At 42.7% G+C, this 23,694-nt stretch overlaps 1 protein-coding gene across 1 annotated transcript in view; it reads left to right on the forward strand.

Moving 5' to 3' along the window:
* Nucleotides 1-18,280, forward strand: part of DERL1 (derlin 1) — a 30,794-nt gene extending 12,514 nt beyond the window's left edge. The window contains exons 2-8 of the mRNA XM_025993401.2: nt 384-495; nt 6,913-6,977; nt 8,026-8,052; nt 8,624-8,719; nt 10,288-10,340; nt 12,278-12,388; nt 15,996-18,280. Of these exons, the coding sequence (XP_025849186.1) occupies nt 384-495; nt 6,913-6,977; nt 8,026-8,052; nt 8,624-8,719; nt 10,288-10,340; nt 12,278-12,388; nt 15,996-16,134 (603 nt within the window). The 3' untranslated portion in view covers nt 16,135-18,280. The remainder of the gene's footprint in view (nt 1-383; nt 496-6,912; nt 6,978-8,025; nt 8,053-8,623; nt 8,720-10,287; nt 10,341-12,277; nt 12,389-15,995) is intronic.
* The last annotated feature ends 5,414 nt before the right edge of the window (nt 18,281-23,694 follow it).

The raw sequence follows: 23,694 nt of genomic DNA on the forward strand, positions 1-23,694 counted from the left end.
TTTTTCCTACATAGTGATAATACTTTTTTGAAATTGTCTTTATAATTCAGTTTTTAACAGGCTTAACTCTATGCCTTATCCTAGTAAAGACTAATCATATATTTCTGTAGTATTGATTTTTTTCAACTTGGTTAGAAATATTTATTGCTTATATTACAATATGTTATTCCATCAATTCGCAAATTAATATGATTGTAGCTGATAAGAGCTTTTCTTCAGTTTTCTTGAGTTATCTTAGTGGTGTCCCTTTGGTAGCTTTCATCACAGAGGAGAATATTTTGCAAAGGTGAATGTTGTTTTAGTTAAAAAAAAACAAAAACAAAACAAAGCAATTAACCAGGTTTAGAGAAACTTAACCACTGTGTCTCTTTTAATCTGGACAGGTTTGGAGGCCAATCACTGCCACCTTTTATTTCCCTGTGGGTCCAGGAACTGGATTTCTTTATTTGGTCAATTTATATTTCTTATATCAGTATTCTACACGACTTGAAACAGGTATGTTTTCCATAGTTTTAAGATTTGTTTCTGTCTAACTTACTGGTTCATGTTTATGTATTGGAAGAATTTTGAGGGCAGTTAGCATAGGAAATGGTCTAATGATAATAAATGCTCAGTTAATAGTACTGGTGCCAGGACTGTCCCAGGTACTTAGATTATTTGATTTTTAATCCTCACAGCATTATCATGAAGTATAAGTAACAGCATCACCATTTTATAGGTGAAAAAATAGAAGACCAGAGCTTTACATGTCTTGTCCACACTTTGTCCCTAAGGGCTGAGCTGTGTGCCTCTCCTTGAAATTTGGTATCTCATTTCTGTCATGTGGCATTTTTTGTTCTTTAATTCGCAAATGGGCCGAAGTGTATACATCTCCCAGATTGGAGTTGAAAAACATTTTTTTATGCTATGAAAGCCTTATTATCTCTGATCAAATCACTTGCCTGTAAGATATATAACTGGGATTTAATAATACACAGGTTTATCAGATATGACTACCTCTGTGATGTTATGGATAAGCTTTTTTACAAAAACCTTTTCTTAAAAGTTTTGTCAATTGTTACTTCCTTTGTGCAAATACCTTATATGCTGTTCTGAGTTGCTTACATGGAGAAGCAATAAATTGATACTGCTGTGTCAAAATGTAAACATAATTTTGTTAAGCCTAAATGATTTTGAAAAGGTTGGCTGATTCCAGAGACTTTATAAACCTGCTAGCTGTTAGCTCAGGACAGAGAATTCTGAACCACCCTTAAATCTGAGTCAGTTTGAGAATTGTGAATCAATCTTGTAACTGCAGGGAAAAGTAGAAGGATGGGCACTTGGTGTCAAATGTGATTTTTCCCTAAATTGGCATTTGTATGAGGTTCTTTTTACAAAGAAAATCATTGTATTAATACAGAGTGTCAGGTTATCAACTGTTAGCACTGGAAGGGACCTAGCCTATCCCCTTATTCAGGCAGGTAAAGGGGCTAGGGCTGAGCTGAAACTGACCAGCAGGTGAGGACTCTCACAATCGCATCAGGGGTTTGGTTCTTAAAGCCCCCAGAACACATGATTTTTTTTTTCTCTCTCCTTTCCCTGATAATGATGCCAACTGGCTTCACATTCTGCCCCTCTGATATAATTTAATTGAGGATTAAGCTATTGGAGTAATTTTGTTTCTATATCAATAGTAAACTCTTAAGTATGGATGATCATGACCAGTTTTTAAACATTTGGTTATGGAAAAATTTCAGACATACACAAAAGTAGTGAGAAAGGTTAATGCACCTTTGTTTTCCTTTTTATTGAGATAAAATTTACATAACATAAAATTGTTTTATTATATGGTCTCATTCATTTGGAGAATATAAAAAAATAGTGGAAGGGAATAAAGGGGAAAGGAGAAAAAATGAGTGGGAAATACCAGAAAGGGAGACAGAACATGAGAGACTTGTAACTCTGGGAAATGAACAAGGGGTGGTGGAAAGGGAGGTGGGCAGGGGGTGGGGGTGACTGGGTGATGGGCACTGATGGGGGCACTTGACGGGATGAGCACTGGGTGTTATGCTATATGTTGGCAAATTGAACTCCAATAAAAAAAATAATAAATTAAAAAAAAAAAACCTCTCCTAAGATGTAATTGGGTTCCTGTACCAAATGGTCAGTAAACCTCCTTCCTGCATTAAGTGCTATTAAAAAAAAAAAAAAGAAGAAGAAGAAAGAAATCAGAAAGGTGTGAGCAAGGGGTAGTAGAAGGGGAGGTGGGTGGGGGGATGGGGTGACTGGGTGACGGGCACTGAGCGGGGCACTTGACGGGATGAGCACTGGGTGTTATACTATATGTTGGCCAATCAAACTCCAATAAAAAAAAACACAAAAAAGAAAAAAAACAAAACAAAACAAAAAACCAAAAAAAAAATGGATTGTTTTAACCATTTTATTTATTTATTTTTTAAAAGATTTTATTTGGTGCCCTGATAGTTTTAACCATTTTAAAGTGTAGGGTGCTGTGGTCTTTTTATTATTATTTTTTTTATTTTAAGATTTTATTTGGGGTACCTGGGTGGGCTCAGTGGTTGAGCATCTGCCTTCGGCTCAGGGCATGATCCTGGGGTCCTGGGATGGAGTCCCATATTGGGCTCCCCGCAGGGAGCCTGCTTCTCCCTCTACCTATGTCTCTGCCTCTCTGTGTCTCTCATGATTAGATAAATAAAATCTTTAAAAAAAGAGTATTTTATTTTTGAGAGAGCACGAGTATGAGTGGAGGGAGGAACAGAGGCAGAGGGAGAAGAATCCCCACTAAGCAAGGAGCCTGACTTGGGGCTCTATTGATCCCAGGGCACCAGGATCATGATTTGAGCTGAAGGCAGATGCTTAACTGACTGAGCCACCCAAGTGCCCCAGTTCTGTGGTCTTTAGTCTATTTGCAGTGTTATGCATCCACCACTAACTAATTCAAGATTTCTTCATCACCCCCTCAAAATTGAAAGCATTACTCTCCCTCCCCCATCCTGTTTTTCCAAGCTCCTGGCACATACCAAGCTACATTCTATACATACATATGGATCTCACTATTTGGGACATTTTCTGAGTCCCTATGTGACTGGCTTCTTTCACTTAGTAGAGTGTTTTTAAGGTTTATCCATGTTGTAGTCTGTGTCTACATGTCTATATGAACCCTCTTTTAACTATTGTTCACCTTTGAAAAAAATGTATTTAAGTAATCTCTACACCCAACATGGGGCTTGAACCCATGACCCTGAGATCAAGAGTCGCTTGCTCCACCAACTGAGCCAACCAGGCACCCCTAACTACTGCTCACCTTTAATAATGATCTCATCGCTGGTCTTACTTGATTTCTATTCGTGTCTGTCCCTCTGCCCCTGATTAATTGAAGCAAATGCCAGACATGATATCATTTCATCCGTAAATATTTTATTTCTTTTTTTTTTTAAATTTTTATTTATTTATGATAGTCACAGAGAGAGAGAGAGAGAGAGAGAGAGAGAGAGAGAGGCAGAGACACAGACAGAGGAAGAAGCAGGCTCCATGCACCGGGAGCCTGATGTGGGATTTGATCCCGGGTCTCCAGGATTGCGCCCTGGGCCAAAGGCAGGCGCCAAACCGCTGCACCACCCAGGGATCCCCCGTAAATATTTTAATATTCACTTCTGAAACACAAGGACTTAAAAAATAATCATAATACTGTTATGAAATGTAAGTTACAATAATTCTGTGGCCATATTTTATTTGTAATTTGTTTTCTCTTGGTTACTTGATGTCCTGGAACCCCTTACCCATCCCTACTATATAGTCAGGTAATTGAACTAATTTGTGATACCTGAATAACACTTCAGATCAATATGTAGGGTTATTAGCCCTTTGATCTCTTTTGTCTACTCTAATTCTTAAAAGTTTCCCCCAGTCCATACAATCTAGTCACAGAGCATTTTGAAGTTCTAGAGCTGAGAGGCATTTTTTAAAGTTTTATTGATACGTAATTCAAATACGGTACAGCTCCCCCCATTTAGAGTGTACGATTTAGTGAGTATTCATAGAGTTGTGCAGTCATTACCACAATTAATTTTAGAGTATTTTATCACCATGAAAAGAAACTCTGTACCTTTTAATAGCCACTCCCCATTTCAATTCAACCCCACCCTCCCCTTAAACTTTTAGGCAACCATTGATCTATTTTTGCCTTTTTGGATTTGCCTATTCTGGACATTTCTTAGAGACAGTCATACAATATGTGACTTAGCATAGTGTTGCCAAGGTTCTTCCATGTAGCAGTACGTCGTTATTCCTTTGTATTGCCAAATAAGGCTCTATTGTATGGAATTGCTACATTTTGTTTTTCCATCCATCAGTTGATGGACATTTGACTTGTTTTCATTTGTCACTGTTATGAATGATGCTCCTCTCAACATTTATATTGGGAGGAAACTTTTGAGACCTGTCCTTTTAAAATAAGATTTCACAGACAAGAAAACAATGGTCTGGAGAGGTGGTGACAGGTCCCGTAGGTCACAAACCTGTTCAAGGTAACACAGCTAGGACTGGAACCTGGGTTCGTGGACTCCCAGCCTTCTCTCCACCGTACAGCCTCACAATAACATCCTGACAACACACTTGTCACCTATGTATTTTCCTGCCTGACTCAAGTATACAGCAGTGTTGGCTTATTTATAAGGTTTCTGATTTAAACTGGAAGATTGCAGGTTGAGACCTGTTAATTTGTAAATTCCCAGTTGCAAACTTGTCAAATAATAGACTACTATAGTTCATGTGATGACAATAGTTAAACTAGTCAATCCGAATAATCCTTGGAAATCATGACGCCAGTGGGACACCTGGCTGGTTCAGTCGGTCGAACATGCTATTCTTGATCTTGAGGTCATGAGTTTAAGCTCCACCTTGGGTATGGAGCCCCATAAAAATTTAATTTAATTTTAAAAATTAAATTAAAAAAAAAACCCAGAAATCATAAAGCCGAAACCAAATCAAAAGAAGCACAACTATTACTAAAACTCAGAAGTGTTGTCAGAATTTCAGCTCTGATTCATCCATAGAGATAGATCCCCTACCATTAAGCATCCTTAACACTGGGACTAAAGTGTGCCTCTGTGATATCAGGGGAGAAATGGGGGAAAGAACGAGAGACTTCTGCTGCAAACTTGTTTTTTTTCTTTTTTTAAAGATTTTTATTTTATTTTTTCTTAAAGGTTTTATTTATTTATTCATGAGCGACACACAGAGAGGGGGAGAGACATAGGCAGAGGGAGAAGCAGGCTCCCCACAAGGAGCCCAATGTGGGACTCGATTCCAGACCCTGGGATCACGCCCTGAGCCGAATGCAGACGCTCAACTACTGAGCTACCCAGGTGTCCCAAGATTATTTACTTGAGAGAGAGAGCGAGCAAGAGTTGGGGGAGGGCCAGTGGGAGGAGATGCAGACTCCCTGATAAGCAGGGAGCCAAATGCGGGGCTCCATTTTCAGACCCCAAGATGATGACCTGAGTCAAAGACAGATGCCTAACCGACTGAGCCACCCAAGCACCCCACTTGTTTTGTTTTCTTTTAGATAGATATTTTTCCCTGACTTTCTGATACTTGTTAGGATTTTTTTTTAGTTGACTATGTATGAGCTAGTGACCCTTCCAGTCATTTGTTTCTTATTTCTGCCTCTTCACTGGTCTTCCAATTGAATGCATGAGGAATCTCCCTTAGAAAGGAGAGCCAGACCAGTGTTGATTATTCTGTCCAGATATAAGACAGAGTCTGGTATATGTTGTAGTAGCAAGGGCACTGGACTAGTAGAGTTCACCTGCTTCTAACAAGCCATGTGACTTTGGTCATGTAACTCTCTGTAGAAAGGGGGTCTTTCTTTTCTACCTCTCAGATGGAGTGTAAAGGTAAAGAGTCAGAGGCTATGGGAAGGTTTGGCTTTGCCCTTCCTCCTCCCTTTTTCCAGCATCATTTTCCCTTGCTGGAATGTAAGCTGGAAGGAGATTGAATCTTCTCAGAAAGGCAGTGTCAGACTAAGTGGTTTGTGTGTGTGTGTGAATCTGTTAACAACAACAGCAACAACAACTGTAAGAACTTCCCAACAGAGTCATGCTGGAGGAGACACAGTGGTGGGCAAAGCAGATGTGTTTCCCTCCCTATCAGAGCTTATGGTCCAGTGGAGAGGGAACGGATTGCCCCAGTGATCACGGATGTGTCATCAAGTCCTGGGGAGAGCCAGGAAAGAGCCCGACTGGTTGTGATGTCTTCAGGAGGTGCAATCTCAGGAGCTTTGGAACAGATTCTCCTCCACATGAGTCCTTCAGCCTGTGGTAGTTGGGGAGCATGATCCTTACTGGAATTCAGCTAGGAGAACACAGATTAGCATTACTCAGTTGACTGTAGCTCAGGGCTTTGTTGAGGAAGTGGTTTTATTTATTTATTTTTAAGGTTTTACTTAGTTATTTGACACACAGAGCGAGTGCAAGCAGCGGGGCAGGGGTGGGGGTTGGGCGCAGCATCCAGAGGGAGAGGGAGAAGAAGAAAGCTCCCTGATGAACAGAGAGCCTGACTTGGGGCTCGATGCCAGACCTGGGACCATGACCTGAGCCGAAGGCAGACACTTAAACAACTGAGCCACCCAGGGATCCCTATTTTTTTAATTTGTTTTTAAAGATTTTTATTTTAAGTATTCTCAACACCTAACATGGGGCTCAAGCCCACAACCCCAAGATCAAGGGTTGCATGCTCCAAGGGAATCGTTTTAGATATTTTTAAAAATTTACTTTTCTTTTGCTTGAGAGGAGAAATTTAAAGATATTCTCATTTTGGCTTTCTCTATAACTTTTTGAAGTATTTCCCTACATAGAAGTCACTTTGTTCTGAAATTCTGAACCATGACATTTGGCTTGTTTTTGTTTCTAGGAGCTTTTGATGGGAGGCCGGCAGACTATTTATTCATGCTCCTCTTTAACTGGATTTGCATCGTGGTATCCTTTAGTCTGTTATTTGGGGCCAGAAATAAACTATTATTTTCAGGTTTGGGGAAGTAGACCGTGTTCTATACAACAGTTCAAATTATATAGTATTTGCATCTTTGTTTACTACAGTTAATAATTAGGAATAATTAAAGTTCGTTTTTGAAGCTGTCGTAAATCACATAGCCCTTGAGTGATGCGTCCTCTTGCTGTTGTGAGGTTTCCCACATTTGGTTGAATTTTATTGCCGTCCCTCTTCTTGTTCCTGGTTCTCTGCGTTCTCATGTGTGACAGCTTGTTTGACTGTAGCACAAAGAGATTCCATGCCATGAGACAGCTTTTGGAATCTATGCTCCTTCTCAGAAAATGAATTTACAAGGAGCATCCTTTCCTGACTTTGTTGCAGTCCTTGTTTCGGGGGCTTACCCAGTAATTCAGTTCCCCCATAAGTCCCCAGCTCTGGGAAAGGACCCAGCTCATCTCTGCTGTGTCACAGCCACAGCTGCCAGCAGCCTTCCAGCTGCGGACCTGTACAGATGGTGAGAGCAGCAGAAGGGGCCTGATGGCTCAGTCTGCACCCAGTTGGTGAACTTAACATTGCTTTGGGGCTTAGCTTCCATTGAAACTTGGCCAAGAGCCAGGACATGTGGCACTTTGATTGCCCTTTCCCCTCTTTTAAGGGAAGAAAAAAAAAATGTTCTGGAACCTCAACCATGCTGTGGAGCCCTGGATGTGAGTAGAATCATTATTTGTTTCAGGGCACAGGTATCTCCGTCTTCCATTTGAAGATGAGATGCTGAAACACAGGGCAAGGCAGAGAGGACGCAAAGGGGCCATCTGAGTCATATGCCAAAGCAGTTCATTTGTCACATTTCCTTGTCATCGTAATAGTATAAGAGAGTATTCATAATGAAGATGATTAGGTACCTTTGTGTTCTGGGATGTTTTAGACAACCTGAACTACAGAAAAGTGTTTTCTTTCAGGACACAGGAATGAAATGAACTGATACTAGGTGCACAATGTTTTTTTTGTATCTGATCTTTAACTTTATAAACCAAGATTACTGGCTTAGCAATGGATATGCAGGTAAGTGTCCCTTGAAACTGTTTGCCCTTTTATAGGTTTCAGATTTATAATGAATGGCCTTTGAGAGAAGCTTACATTGCATTAACTCTGTGGCTAACTATGTGGCATTTTGAAATTACCAGAATTATAACTTTTATATTGAAAGTCTTACATGAATTATCTAAACTGTTATTTTCCTTGCTCATTTTGGGCTTCTTCACAATGTTTGTGCATGGACAGTGATGGTTCTCCAGTATTTTCTATGCATTATATGGATATGTATTTTTTTTAATTAATTGAGAATATACATTAGGTAGAGTTTTACTGCCTGCTTTTTTTCAAATAATCAAGTTTGATCCTGAGATTTCTGAATATGTCTAAAATAATTGTATTTTGTTACAGGATTTTGTAGTGTGCTTTGTCCAATTGATTAACACAGTTTGTAATTCTGATGATTGAATTTCTTTTTGGTTTTGAATAGCCATATGAGAATTTGTTTGTAGGGGAGAGGTTAAAAAAAAAGATAGATTCACGCTGAGCCTGTTTGAAGTGCCTCTGGAGCCTTGTCTTTACATGTTGACTTCTTTTGCAGTTGCTGATGATTCCTCTGATCATGTCAGTACTTTATGTCTGGGCCCAGCTGAACAGAGACATGATTGTATCGTTTTGGTTTGGAACGCGGTTTAAGGTACTTTCATGTAGTTGGAAAATTTTCCTTTTCATTTGTCTTTGCAAAATCCCCTCAGCTCAGAGATGCACTTTCTGACTCATCCGGAAGAGGTCACTGCAGAGCAGCGTACCATAGGCAAGCCCCCTCTCCCCTGCTCAGTGCCCTGCCTGTCTGCAGCCAACCTGGAATCCTTTGCTGTTACTTCTCACTCCCTCTGTGCTTCAGGCCCCTCAGGCTTGTGTCCCTAAGTGGTCTCATGTCTGTGCGTGATAGAGAGGAGGAAGGAGGCGGGGCACCTGGGTGGCTCAGCGGTTGAGTGGCTGCCTTTGGCTCAGGGCGTAATCTTGGGGTCCTGGGATCCAGTCCTGCATCAGGCTTCCCTCAGGGAGCCTGCTTCTCCCTCTGCCTGTGTCTCTGCCTCTCTCTTTGTGTCTCTCTCATGAATAAATAAAAATAAAAGCTTTAAAAAAAAAAAAAAAAGAGGAAAAAGGAAAGATACTCCTGGGGAGCACTCTCTTTTAAAATCTATTCTTACTATTCCCTGTTAATGTATTTTACACTTTAGCTAAGACAGATTATTTTTGTCACCAAACACTTCCCTTAGTGCCTTCTCTCACAGTTTTCCACTGGTAGCATCTTTTTTATTCTCTTCCTCTTGTAAATCCTACCTGTTCTTCATTTGAATTGGGACTGAACATACTTCCGGGTCTCCTGCCTAGAATTTGTCTCGCCTCTGGGCTCTGTAAGATGTTCTCTTTCTCTTATGGTACTTAACCACATTCGGTCTCCAAGTTATTTATATGCAACCCTTTCTTTACTAGTTTGTGAAGTTCCTTGCAGCTCCCTTAGCTCTTGGTATAATGTGCTGAATCTGGTCTGGCCAGAGCCTCAACTGAAGAGCTTTGTCACTGGGGAGAGTATTTGTTCAAGGTATCGGTGTAATGAGATAAAAATTCAAAGTAATTTTGTGAAATATGTAAAAGAAGAACCTAAAAAGATGGGATATTTTAGTTCATGGGTAGCAATTTTGCCAATTAGAGTCTTAATGTGGTTCTTTTCAGGGTCATGTTTTCACCAGCATCCATAGGACACCCATCTCCTTTGTGAAGATCTTTGTTAATATTCACCCAGAGGGGCATGTGTTGTATCTGAACCATGGGCAAAGTACTCTGTCTCTCTAGTTACTAATATATGAATAAGTATAATTTTATTTTTTAAAAATGTATTTATTTTAGCTAGATAGAGCTCGAGCATGCAAGTGAGGGGAGGGGCAGAAGGCAAGAGAGAATCTCAAGCAGACTCCCTGCTGAGTGCACAGGGCTCAATCCCATGACCCTGAGATCATGACCTGAGCCAAAACCAAAGAGTCAGGTACTTAACCAACCAAGCCACTCAGGCGCCCCCTGTATAATTTGAGATAGGAAGTTTCAAGGACAATAATGCTAGACTGGTCTGAGAAATTACCGCAGTCTTTCCAAGGGATTTATATAAAGCTCTTGTCAGTATATCTTTTACCCATTCCAGCCCCCTAGCACCTGTATCCTTTTTAGGTGTGGTTATTCATGTTTGTGTATATTTTTTCCTAGGCCTGTTATTTACCTTGGGTTATCCTTGGATTCAACTATATCATCGGAGGCTCGTAAGTGATACTAGATTTACTTAATTGGAAACAAATCCCTAGAAGACTTCCATTATTCCTTATCTCCCTTCTCTAATCTTTATAAAATTTGAAAGTTGTTCAACATTGATGCATTGGAACCTTATGCTTATGAAATAAAGTTGACCCTTGAACAATGGGGGCTAGGAGCATCAACCTCCTGCATCGTTGGAAATTTGTGTATATTCTTTAACTCTTCCAAAACTTAATTGCTAATTGTCTCCCATTGACCAAAGCCTTGCTTATGGCACAAGCAGTCAATTAATGTGTTAGAACTGTACTATATTTCTCAAAAAAAAAACCCCACATATAAGTGGATCCACAAAATTCAGATCTGTGTTCAAGAATCAACTATAATTTCTTTTTTTTCTTTTTCTTTTTTTTTTAACTATAATTTCATTTTGATTTAATTGATTAAATTGTAGGGCTTTAAGTGCATTTAGCGTTGAATGATTGTTATTTTGTTAGCTCATCATTAGGCACAGTACATTTCCATGTACATGTTTTTGAATAAGAATTTCTGAATTCATTGTCCAGACTGAGTAAACAAAGAACTAATTTAATTTGTGTCTGAGCTGATGACTCTAAGAATTATACGTAAAATTACTATGTTTTTTATTCTTTTTTTTTTTTTTTAAAGATTTTTAAAAAATTTATTCATTCATGAGAGACACACAGAGAGAGGCAGAGACACAGGTAGAGAGAGAAGCAGGCTTCCCTCCCCGCAGGGAGCCTGATGTGGGACCTGATCCTGGAATTCCAGGATCATGCTCTGGGTGGAAGGCAGGTGCTCAACCGATGAGCCATCCAGGCATCCCTTTGTTTTTTATACTTGAGGCATTTCCAGGATGCCTTGAAAGCTGCTCACCAGTCATCGAAATGCAGATTCTCAGATGGGAAGTAGTTTTGTAAGTGGTTTGATAGTACAGAAGTTTTAGCCAAATAGCCTCAGATTTCTAGTCTGGAATTGGAGCTGAAAGGAAGACCTTTAAAGCATCCAGTCAAAATTGTAAAAGGAAGATATCAAGATGCAACTGTTCTGTGAACTCCTATTGTACTACAAAATATTTTAAATGTTTTAACAGATTTTAATAGTACTGGGGCCTTTAACATGTCTGACATTTCTGCTCTGTGTGGTCCTAATGCCTGTAGGACGTTGATAGAAATGAATGAGTCAGCAAACAGAGCATAGCAAGTTCTGAGCGTGGTAAAGCTGCCCTGCCACCCGGATGGGCAGAGTCTGGGAGTAGTTGTGGCTGTTGATTTGTCCCTGACAGGAATCACGTGGCAGGAGAAGACGCAGAAGGATATGTGATAGTAGGAGTGGATCTATAAAACCTTGAAGTGGCCTGTATGTAAGCCATGGGAAAACTGAAGGTCAATGTTTATTTTAGGATTACAAGGTGAAGGTCAGCTATGCCAAGTGATCTTTGTGATGTCTTATACTCAAAGATGTGAGGGAGAAGTGCTGTGGCTCTAGGAATGGGGGAACAGGCGTTCACTCTTCCCCCTGTGCCTTTCCATATTCCCCTGCTTCTCTCTTGCTAGCCTTTTGATTTGCCCATGGTTTGCAAATACAGTATTTATGACTGAAACAGTCAGAAGCTTGCTTTGCAGCTTCCAACTCTGGAGGCAGGAAGTAGCAAAAACAGTATTTTGAGGATGAGATGGGGCTTGAAAGAGATGTCAGGGCAGCTGGTCTTGTAGAGCACAGACTCCAGCAGGACTGAATTTCCCTTCCCTCCGAATGCATTCACCATACAGACCACAAAAGGGCTCATTGTGGAGCTGTCACAGGCTCCCAGAGACCAGCAGTGGGTTGCCAGGAAGACTCTCTTCCCTGGGCCTCTAGTTAAAACTGGCTACATCTCACCTGACTGCTTGAATGTCTTCAAACTCACTTGGCTCTTTGTTTGCAGGGTAATCAATGAGCTAATTGGAAATCTTGTTGGACATCTTTACTTCTTCCTAATGTTCAGATACCCGATGGACTTGGGAGGAAGGAATTTTCTCTCCACACCTCAGTTTCTGTAAGTGTGTTTTTACTCATTGAATAGCCATTTGCCCATGTTTTAGGCGTCCTCATCAAAACTCCACGAGATACAGCATTTACCTCTTTGGGTGGACAGAGAACTGTGAGCCAACAAACTGCCCCGGTCACCCAGTTACAGGAAGCCAGGGCTCAGAGCCACAGTATGGTCATCTCTGTGGAGCCCTTGCAGCCAGGGGCTGCTGACTCATGTCAGGCTTCCCAGGGGACACCATAGCTCTGCAGGACACGGGGCAAGGCATACGGTGCCAGTGTGGACAGCAGTGCGCAGGGGGCCAGGCACAGTAACAGCACAAGGCTACCGTCTCTCAGAGTATCAGTTTTCCACAAGGTTTGGCCAGAGAAGAGGCAAAGGGGCTAAGTTAACTCCTTGGTTAGCAATTTCAACCCTTTTTCTATTAGATGCTGTAGAACAGAAAATTTGTGGGACTTTTTAAAGTGAAAGTGAGAAACTCAGGGTTGGATAGTCCAAGCACCCCGGGAGTACGTACTGGTTCCTTCTTTGATTTCAGGGTTTATTCAGGTGAGGGGGCTGAGGGCCTGTGACAGACTTGGGTTGGAATCCCATTCCCGTCTACCAGTTTTGATAATTAGGGGAATTAATAACACCTCCGAGCTCCAACTTGCAAATTGTAAATCCAGGAGAAGCCCTGTCTCCCATGGCTGCAGGTGGAATGGTATGCTGTTGGCCGTACAGCCGTGGGTGTCCAGTAAATACGAGCTCTTAGTCTTGTTCTTAAAGTTGGGGCTGGAGTGGGATTTTACGAACCAGAAGAGATGCTGACACACTTAAGCATGTAAGTAGTGTGGCCATTCTGTCAGTGAAGCAAAAGGCAGTTGAAGAAGGGACCAGTGAAATCACCATCTGGGTGTCACAGCCTGCCTGACAATCACGCCTAATCTCCAGTCGGGGATATGCAGTCATAGCTTGCATTGAAAAGCTTTAAAAAAAAAAACACCCTTTCACATCTTGCTCATTTTAATGTTTCGCGGTTTGTCATTCTTCTGGAGGGGTCAGTGAGAGCAGTAAAACTTGAGTAGGCCCCTTCACCCCCCCACCCCCTTTGTCAGTTAGTGGTAGGTTTTTGAAAGCCTTCTTCTGTGAAATATAACATACAAACAGAGAAGTACACTATTGTACTTTCTCTCTTTTTTAAGAGCATAGAAAGAAACTTGTTTGTCTTCTGAGCCTTGAGTTGCCTTCAGGCTAAGAAAACAAATGACCAATCTGCTTTCTAATTATCAAAGGACACGATAACAGCAGGTTTGGATTTCTGATCTAGGTTTATCAAGTCAGATGGCAGATGCATCAATTAAAAAAAAGAAAAAAACTTGGTCCTTTGGTGGGTAGCCAGCAGTTCTTTTGCTTTAAATGGCCATATTCTGACTTCCCGGCTTGTAGATATTTCTCAATTGCAGGAAATAAAGTATCCGAGATTCTAGCAGCAAAATCAAGGGCACACTGGAGCCTGCCTTCCATTTGAGCATTCTCTGTTGGCGGAAAAGCCCTTCTGTTGAATTTTGCATAAAGATCAGATGATAAAATGTAGCTCCTTGCAAAAGCAGTAACTGCTTTGAAATTACCATAAATTTTTGTTGATTATGTATAATTGGGTGTCTTTTTGTACTAATTACTTGCATTTAATTTCACTATCCATTTAAGCAGTGGAGATGGCTTCCATATTGTCTTACAGTAGGAAACAAGGCAAGACAGACCTTTTTAAGTGTTCTACTTTATTACACACTTTGGAGGAATATTATTGTACTGGAACATCAAGGATATTGAAAAATCAGAAGTTGCAAATACATTTTGATTTAAAGACAAAGCTGTATTTGTTTAAAAGGGAAGATGGGAGTTCTAGAATTCTAAGATAGATCCCTGTTCTGCATTCCATTTGGAAAAGTAGATCCTCTTCTGCGCACAGTTATTTTTCTGTTTGAAAGGGGTTCATTGTCTGGTTTTGGCGGGAACAGGAAAGTCTCAGGGATGATGTAAACAAGTGAGGACTCCAGTCACCGACCGTTGTCACCTGAACCACACCCTGTGGGTCCCCTCAGCAGGCCGCAGTGCAGTAAGTGGTACAGGTGGTGCAAGCTCTGGAGCCAGGACACCTGGGTTTGAATCCCTATGGTCACCTTTAGAAGGGCTTTATTCAGTCTTGTTTTGGTTTTCTCATGTATAAAATGGGATACTAATCGAGCCTGCCCCATATTGTTGTGGTGAAGACAAGGTGAGTGTATGCACAGACAGCATCTGGTGTAAGCGAAGCACTGGGTGATTGGGTTGTGCTCTGCAGGCTCTTTGCTGTGGGCAGTCACCACTCTTGGGTTGTTGTTGGTCCCATGAGGGTTTTGAGCAGGGGCATCGGGTGATGGTCTCTGCCTTCGAGCACAATTGTAAACATTAGAATTTAAGTGGAATAGTTTTTTTTTTTTTTTTTTTTTTTTTTTTTAAGATTTTATTTATTGATTTGAGAGTGCGCGAGCATGGAAGGGGAGAGGGAGAGGGAGAAGCAGACTCTCCACTGAGCAGGGAGCCTGATGTGGCCCGGGATCATGTCCTGAGCGGAACAAAGGCAGACGCTCAACTGACTGAGCCACTAAGTGGAATAGATTTAAACACATTCTCCGTTTACTCTGAGTCCAGAGAGGTCAGAGCCCAACAGAACACAGGCTGGGGTGTATGTTTTCTTAGCTGTTCTGTGACTCTTGGTTTACTAATCTGTCACATGTGAAATCAGATCCCCTTTTTGGGCTTCAGCGTTCCCACCATATTGGAGATGGAAGGAATGCTGTCAGAGGGCAGATTAGGCATTCACAGGAAAAACACACCCCAGACTCCCAAGACCAAGAGGGCCTCTCCGATCCCCCTTGGTGGATGCCGTGGAGCCCAGATGTGGCAGTGGACTCTGTTGGGCCTCAACACTCAGGCTGCGGATTCATCTTCTGCACGTGAATTTGTTTTGTCTGCTTTGATCTAGTTTGATCTGTATTTAGATATGTCAAAATGCTATATATGGTTGGTTCTTTCTGGTTGTTGGGCTTGTGGGAGTAATATTTTTGTTTCCATACTCTTCAGCATGAATTACTTTCATAATCAGAAAACAAATTGAGTGTGAATCTGGCTGGGAACGGAGTAAATATAAGAAACCCGAAAAGTGGGGCGCCTGGGTGACTCAGTTGGCCAAGCGTCTGGCTTCTGCTCAGGTCATGATCCCAGAGTCCCGAGATCAAGCCCGATGTTGGGCCTCCTGCTCAGTGGAGAGTCTGCTTCTCCCTCTCCTCGTGCTTCTTCTCTCTCTCTCTCAAATAAATACATAAAATCTTAAAAAAAAAAAAAAAAAAAAGAAAAGAAAGAAAGAAAGAAACCTGAAAAGCACGTACCGCCTGTGGTCAGGGCATTGAGCCAAGTGCTGAAAAGGCCCGAGTTAAAGTAAGACTTGTCCTTGGCCTTCCATTGGCCGCGCTAATACGATTCAGTGAGACAGCTGCCACAGGGACACCAAGAAAGGAAGGTGCACTGAGTGCTGGGATCACTCTGCCAAAGTGATTGTGTCGTCTTCTCTCCCTTTGTCCCCCCCACCCAGGTACCGCTGGCTGCCCAGCAGGAGAGGAGGGGTGTCAGGATTCGGTGTGCCCCCTGCAAGCATGAGGCGAGCTGCGGACCAGAACGGCGGAGGCGGGAGACACAACTGGGGACAGGGCTTTCGGCTTGGGGACCAGTGAAGGGGCGGCCTCGGGCCTGCCCGCCAGCCACTCCGCTCAGATGACGTTTCCTCCCAGTGCTGGGTGTGCTTACCAACCAAGTTCTAGCAAATGCTGTCGGACCCGACCCACACTGAATGTAGTCTTTCAGTACAAGACACAATTTTTTAAATCCTGAAGAAAAATATAAGTGTTCCTCAAGTTTCGTGATTCTCATTCAAGTCCTTACTGCTACGAAGAACAAATATCAACTGTGCAAATTTCAGAACTGACTATATTTTTTTGGTGTCTTCTCTTCCTTTTCCGTCTGAATTAATGGGTTTTGGCAGGTCCCAGTCTGCTGGCACCAAGCTGGGCTTGTGGGGTTGGGTCACCAAACCCTTGACGAAGGGACTCTTACCTCTTTCTCGCACACACGCCTCCCTCCTTCTTTCCCCGACCCCCACACTTGCAGCTAGAGGAGGTTGCCCATAACATGGTTCTGCCTGTGACAAGCTCTCTTATTTATTGACTTCTGCCAAGGCTTGGTCACAGAGAACTTGTCCACTGCGTTCCCCCCTTTGGTGGCAGAACTATATAACAGTAGAAGAGAAGACTGGACCAGCGGACGGAGAGCTTCATCAGCTTTTGGAATTGCTGTGACCTGGTATCAGGTGCAACCATTTGCCACCTCTACAGATGTTTCTTACGAAAAAAAAAAAAAAAAAAAACACCACTGTGTCAGTGAGGGCCACAGACTGGGGCTGAGGGTTGTTGCTAGTCCTTTTTGTTTTCTCCAGGTCAAGTGGTAGAAACTCAAGTGGAGCTGCATCTTGCGGGGGTGGTGGGTGGGGGGCTAATGTGAACTGGGGGGCATAATCCCTTTGCATCTCATGTACAGCATACTGGTTTTGTGTGGGCCAGAGTAGTTTGGGTTGTGTTGTGCTAGAAAGTTCCAAATCACATTTGCCGCAGGGAGTTGCTCTCTCTGAGAGAGACCTGGGCATGATCACATTTCCTCCTCCTAGTTTTATGTTCATTGAATAGTGTGGACAGGACAACCTCATACCCTATTTAAATTGTCTTTTTTCTCTCCTTCCCCTTTTACTGGCCATGTGCTTCAGTTAATTGTGAGGAAGGTGCAGCTCTCTGTACAGAGATCGTATGTTGAGAGCTACTACAAGCACATCTAGGTAGATCCCATAACTCTGGGTTGTAATGGCTTTAGAATCATTTGTGCTTGAGGGTCTTTATTTTGAGCCATGAAGGTACACGTCACGAATGCACATCAGACCAGCGTAAATACCCACAACTTCTTTTTTCATAGGTGGGCTTTTCACATCAGAGTGAGGCTTATCCCCCAATAAAGTTTTTTTGAAGGCCCTGGTGTTTGCCAGTTTCTTATTTTGTGTTTTTAGTCCGAAAGCAGCCTGCCAGGACCAGTGTTGAGTGGCTGCCACACTTGGAGTCAGCTGGAAAGGCTTTGGTCGTTTTGATTGGTTTCTTCTCAGGAAACTTTGTGCTCTACCGGTGTGACTGTCCCGCGCCCCACCTCTAAGCAGTAGTGACGTGTGTTCTCCCAGGAAGTGGGGATTTGAAAATAGCCCGTTTTTAATAAAAGTTTGTTTGTGTGTACCTCTCCATATTTAAGTTATACTATAAAATAGGAGCCCGAGAGAATCTGAACCTCAACTGTCGTATGTTTTTGCTGTTGACCTGTGGCCACAATAAAATTTACTTGTAAACTTTTAGAAGCCATTAGTCCTGTCATGTCGCATGTGCGCTCATCATACAGGAGCGGAAACTCATTGTACGTGTAAGAAGGTTCTCGTAAGTGAGCCCGACGCTCTTCTTTGCCCTCTTAGCCACTCAGCTGCCTGCCAGCAGTAGTTTTGGTAAAGGGTTACAAGTATTCTTTAGGACACCTAAGTTCAAGGCAAAATGTTCATTAAATTTTCCTTTTTAAATACATTTAGGGAGCTGATAATTTTGTCTGGATGACCTGTCTTTTTGGAATAATTTTAGCTAAGCAAGCTATTTGAGATTTGATTTGGCAAGGCAAGACACGATGGTGGATTCTATTAATGAGTGAAATTAAAAAAAAAAAAACATTTTGTATCGAGAACTTCCCCTTTTGTAACTAATCCTTTTTATTGGTAAAAATTGTAAATTAAAGTGTACAACTTGATGGTTGTCTGCCTTAAATTTCCATGTACCTACTCTGCTGCCTCTTTTAGGTACTACGTCATTTTTGGAACCACTCAACTCTTGGGCATTTAGGAGTGCCCAGGATTTGTTGCTATTTCAGTGATGCAGCATATTTCAGTACCTACTTCTGTTCACATGTTGGGGACTATCTGTAGGATTCATTCCTGGAAGCAGAATGTCTGGGTTTTGATTTTAACGAACACTGAGTTAGGAACCCTATCCAGTTGTAGGGTGCTTTATGGCATTTCTGTAGCCCATGGGTCTGACTCCTGGAACCCTACAGAATTCGTTTAATCCCCTTGCCATGTCAGAACCTAGAGACTGGAAGGCAGATGCCATGACACTGATGAGCCTTTTTTTCTAGAGCATGAACCACCCAAATTTGTATGCCAGGTATTGGGCTCTCTTCATTCATCCATCATGAGGTGGGGTGATGAGAAGGAGCAGTGCTGCACCCCTCTCCTTGTCTTGGGGGAAATTCCAGAAAGTTAGAAAGGAATGATTTTGCTTATTTCAGGAGATGGCATATTGCCAGTGTCACCGTGTTCCAAGCTGCCTTTGAGTAACACTGACTGAACGGGCGATGCTGGTTGCCAACTGCTCCATTCATGGCCACTCTGTTTCTGAGGTCCCTTCCCCTTTAAAATTTGCAGCATTTACTTAATAGCAAAGCTTCACCTTGGGAAAAGTCTAATTCTCGCTCTTCGGACTTTATACTGTTAGTATCTCGGAAGGTGGGGCTGAGAAAACACGTGCTTCCTGGCAGTTGACTTATCTGCTTTCCAGAGTGGCTCTGGCAGTTGGGATTGGGATTCGGGGAGAGGATCATGTCATGTAATCCTGACATGTATGATGAAAGCCCAGAATGGTTGTCCACGTGCCCTCCTTATCTTCCCAACTCTGGTAGGGTAGATACCTGGGTACTGGATGTGCCAGGTACTTTCTACATCATTTAAGGTAAGCCTCCAATCTCTGCTTTCCAGTCTGCCTGTCCCAGAAAATCACTTGGGATTTTTTAAGGGTGCAGATTTCTTGCATTGCTCTCCTGCATGTTTTTAAAGTTCACAGTGATTCTACTCTTTGGCTGGGGTTGGGAACCAACTTGTGAAGTAGGGATTCTTATCCCCATTTCTCAGGGAAGGAAACTCTTGACTCAGATGTGAGGGTGCCTAAGATCAAGCAGCTACACAGTGCCAAAGACAAGATACGAACCCAGCTCTGAGTTAAGATCTCTGCTGCTGCTCTGCAGTTGAGGAAGCCAACGTTCAGAATCTGGCCATCAAGTGGCGAAAAAAGATCCTTTTCTTGCCAGGCCTAAGGCAGGCCAGAATATCTGGAAACTTTAGTTGAAGGTATAAATTAGCTTTCTATCAAGGAATTACCTTGTGGCTTGCAAAGGTGGCACGGGGTGGGGAGGGATCCTAAAAAAAAAAAAAAAAAAAAAAAAAACATTTATGTAAACATGTATATAAGTTCTATTATAAAAACTAGGTGTCTCTTGAGTAGTGTTTGGACAGGTGCAATTAGGACCAGCTCTGTCTTCAGGGTGTGTGCTCTCTACTGGACTAGGGATTGGGTTGGGCAGGAATTTGGCCTGTTTAGGAAGCGAGCTAATGGCTTAGTCTCCCAGGAGCCTTCAAGGATTTCTTGTTCATACAGGGGGATCATAGTTCCCTGAAACAGGATATTGGAAGAGGTCGGAGATCCTGGGAAGACTGGATTCAAAGTTGAGATACTTTTAAAAAGCAGTCAAGCGGCTTCTGTCTACAATGGGTAATATCAGCGAACGGGTGTGACCCTTGTGACTGGGGCAAAAGGAGACTCTATAGACTGGAGGCAGGTGAGAACACTGGAAGATTAATTGAAGGTATAAATTTAGCTTTCTCTTCCCTGCGGAATTCCCCTGTTGCCTGTACAAGTACATATGCACTTAGGAAGGAGGAAAAACCCCTGCCATGTCACCAGGGCCAGAAAGACCCACAGGGAGTGTGGAATTGGATTCAGGTGCAAGGTTTAAGGATCACTCAGGAAATGTTTATTAAGCTCAGGTTGTCATTGGCAGCCTTCAAACTGACCTAGATGAATTTGATCCCTGTCCCTTCTCTGTCACCACATTGGCCTTTTTGAGGGCTGGCACTGGTACAGTGAGTGTCCTCGTTAATTAAGGGCAATCACCGTTAGCTCAAGGGAGACTTTAGATTTTGATCAAAACTGTCGTGATACAGAAGTCACAGACCCAGCTCTGAGGCTGTAAGATGGCATCTGTCACCACAGCATGCCTTCAACATCTGCAGGTGCCCAGACTCCTCCTTACTGGAAGGGAAGGATTGGGCCTTTGCCTGATCCCTTCCATCAGTGAGGGCTCTTTGGTTACAGGTATCCCGAAAGGACTCTGATTAACTTCAACAAAAAAGAGAATTTATTGGAAGGATATACGGTACCTCATGGATTTCAGGGGGCTGCTGAGACACCTGGCAGGAAGGGGGACCAGGGATTCAGGGGAGCAGAAACTAATCTGAACCACATCTGCTGGGCTAAGATATTTCTTATTCTGTACTTGGGTTTCTCCTTTTAGGGCTCAATTCCCAAGTCTTATTGGCCTACCTCTGACCTTGTGAATCTCCTGTGAATAGGAATTGGGGGAAAAACATTTGACTGGCAGTCCCATTTAAGACTCTGCAATGGGGGAGTAGTAATATTCAAGAGCAAACCAAAGTACTCCTCGTTCATAAGAAGGGGGAAGTAGATGCTGGATGCCTAAAAAGCCCCAGCTGGCCCACTAACATGCAATGTAGATCACATGTGTGGCCTTCTGGAAGAATCTCTGGCTTTGCCTCATTCCAACCCAGGAGTAAGACTCTATGTCCCCCCATCTCCTCTCTCAAGTTCATCTCCAGAACATTAGCAAGCAGTGTGGATTTTGCTGAAGATTTGGGGGGAAGAAGGTGAAGAGGGTTGACATTGAACATCAGAGGGATAAGTGACTCCCCACCTTTCTTGAGAAGAGAGACCGTCTCTGTGTGTGTTCACTGTCACATCCCCAGTACCTAGCACAAAGGTTGGCGGGCACAGCTTTCTTGAGATAAATATTTGTTGAAGGAATGGATCCATTTCATAACCTAAATTCTCTTGAGAGCTGTCAGCTGGCTTCCTGCCTTCTCTTCATCCTTTCCCCAGGTGGCTCTTCCAGTCCACTCTGTCTTGGTCAGTTTTGCCCTGGCTCTAAAGCTCTATACTCGGCAAAATAAAAGCTTTGCAGTTAATCAGATCTACCCGTCTTAGAAAGGCTTATTAAAGTTACTCACCAGATACAAAGCAAGACTCGGTCAGGGAAGCAGGGGAATTCTGTGGCTAAAAAATTAAGACAGTTTTGGGGCACCTGACTGGCTCAGTCAGAAAAGCATGTGACTCTTGATCTCAGGGTTGTGAGTTTGAGCCCCATGTTGGATGTAGAGATTACTTAAATAAATAAACTAAAAAATTAAGATGATTTCATTATGTTTATTATTTGAAATTATTTCAGACATTATTTCAAATGTTTGATCATTACCTACTCCTCAAAATTATGATACCCCCTCTCCAGAGGGTTGCATAGTGGCCCCCAAAAGATACATCCATGTACTAGTTCCTAGAATCTATGAATATGACTTTATCTGGAGAAATGATTTTCACAGATATAATAAAGGATCTTGAGATGAGATCATCCTGGATTATCCAGGTGGGCTCTGAATCCAATGACAAGTGTCCCATAAGAGGCATACAGGGGAGGGGGGCCTGGGTGGCTCAATTGGTTAAGCATCCACTCTTAATTTCAGCTCAGGTCATGACCTCAAGGTCATGAATTCAAGCCGCATGTTGGGCTCTGCATTCAGTGGGGAATTTGCTTGGGATTCTCTCTCCCTCTCTCTGTCCTTCCCGTCTCTTAAAAAAAAAAAAAAAAGGCACATGAGATACTTGACAGAAGAGGGGAAGACACAGACACAGAGCAGGTGACACGAAGACAGAGGACGAGATTGGAGCAAGGAGGACCAAAGAACACCTGATGCCACCAGAAGCTGGAAGAGGCAAGGAGTATGTCTCCCATAGAGCCTTTGGAGGAAGTGTGGTCCAGCTAACACCTTGGTTTTGGACTTCTGGCCTCTACAGTCGTGAGAAAGTAAGAGTCTCAAATTTGCCATCAAATTTGTGGTGATTTGTTACAGAGGCCCCAGAAACTAATACACCCCCTAGAGTGCTGTAATAACTTCCCAACGACCTCCGCTCAGGTCCTTACATGCAACGTGCCCTTCCGCCTCTCGCAGCTGGAGCACTCTCAACTCTCTCTGGCCTAGAAGGGGTACTGGTGACCATCTTTCATCCCTTCGGGTGAGACAATCAAAGTCTGTCCAAGACAGAAAGAAAGGTTGAGCACCACTCTCCCCTTGGCCAAGATCACCTGGATGCATCTCTTCTTTGCCTGCCGAAAGGCCTTTAATTTAGAAGCCGACCGTCAGCCTTCCCTCTACGTTCTAGCCACCGTGTGTCTATGTCTGTCCCAGACCGCCATGGTTGGCAAACAGTACAAAAATGGAATTTTGGAATCCTTAAATAAGCTCAGAGATCCTTCAGGCTACAGGGTACCTCAAAGATGACCTCAATCAGATTTTCAAGTGATCTTTAGGCATGACACTCTTTGCTCTAATGAAATTTCAAATCCTAATACCTAAAAGACAGAAGGGAGGCTGATCTAAATTGTCTAGCAAGAGAAGGGTCACAGCTACTGTTGTCACAAATTACCCCTCGGTCCCGTCCCTTTTTGCCTCCCCCCCCCCCCACCCCACCACCTTTTTACAAATCCTTTGAAATTTCCCTGACTTTTGTTGTTCAAAATGATTTTTCGCAGTTGTCCTCATTTTGGGGCCATCGCTACAGAAAACAGGTACTTTCCTAGTCTTCACTGGATTTTAGAGGACCATTAAATCACTCTCCTCTTTCCCTCCTCAGTTTGGAGCCAAGTGAGAGACAATCACAGTTATTAGAGATAAAAACATTAGCTTCACTCTTGAGAAAAGATGGATTGGAAAATACATTACAGGGGTGTAGTCACTTAGACGTCCTAAAACGGAACCCCAGAATTTGAAACGCTGCCCTGGTCCCTGGCCCCGCGAAACAAGGACAGGAGTGTGTGTCTACTCCTGCAAGCTTGCCTTGGGGAAGAGCCCAGAAGGTGGCTTCCGGAGGCCTGACTGGCCTCATAAGGGCTAAGCTCAGGCTCTACCTTGACTCACTAATCATAAAAGTCTTCCCTTTGGGAGGAAAATTAGAATTTTACTTTTCCTTCCTGGGAAATTCCCTCTCTGTGGCAATGCAAGGAGTGAGAAACCAGTATTTCTCCCTAAAAATGCTCACTTCTAC

The sequence above is a fragment of the Vulpes vulpes genome, chromosome 13, assembly GCF_048418805.1.
Source record: "Vulpes vulpes isolate BD-2025 chromosome 13, VulVul3, whole genome shotgun sequence".
Classification (NCBI taxonomy): domain Eukaryota; kingdom Metazoa; phylum Chordata; class Mammalia; order Carnivora; family Canidae; genus Vulpes; species Vulpes vulpes.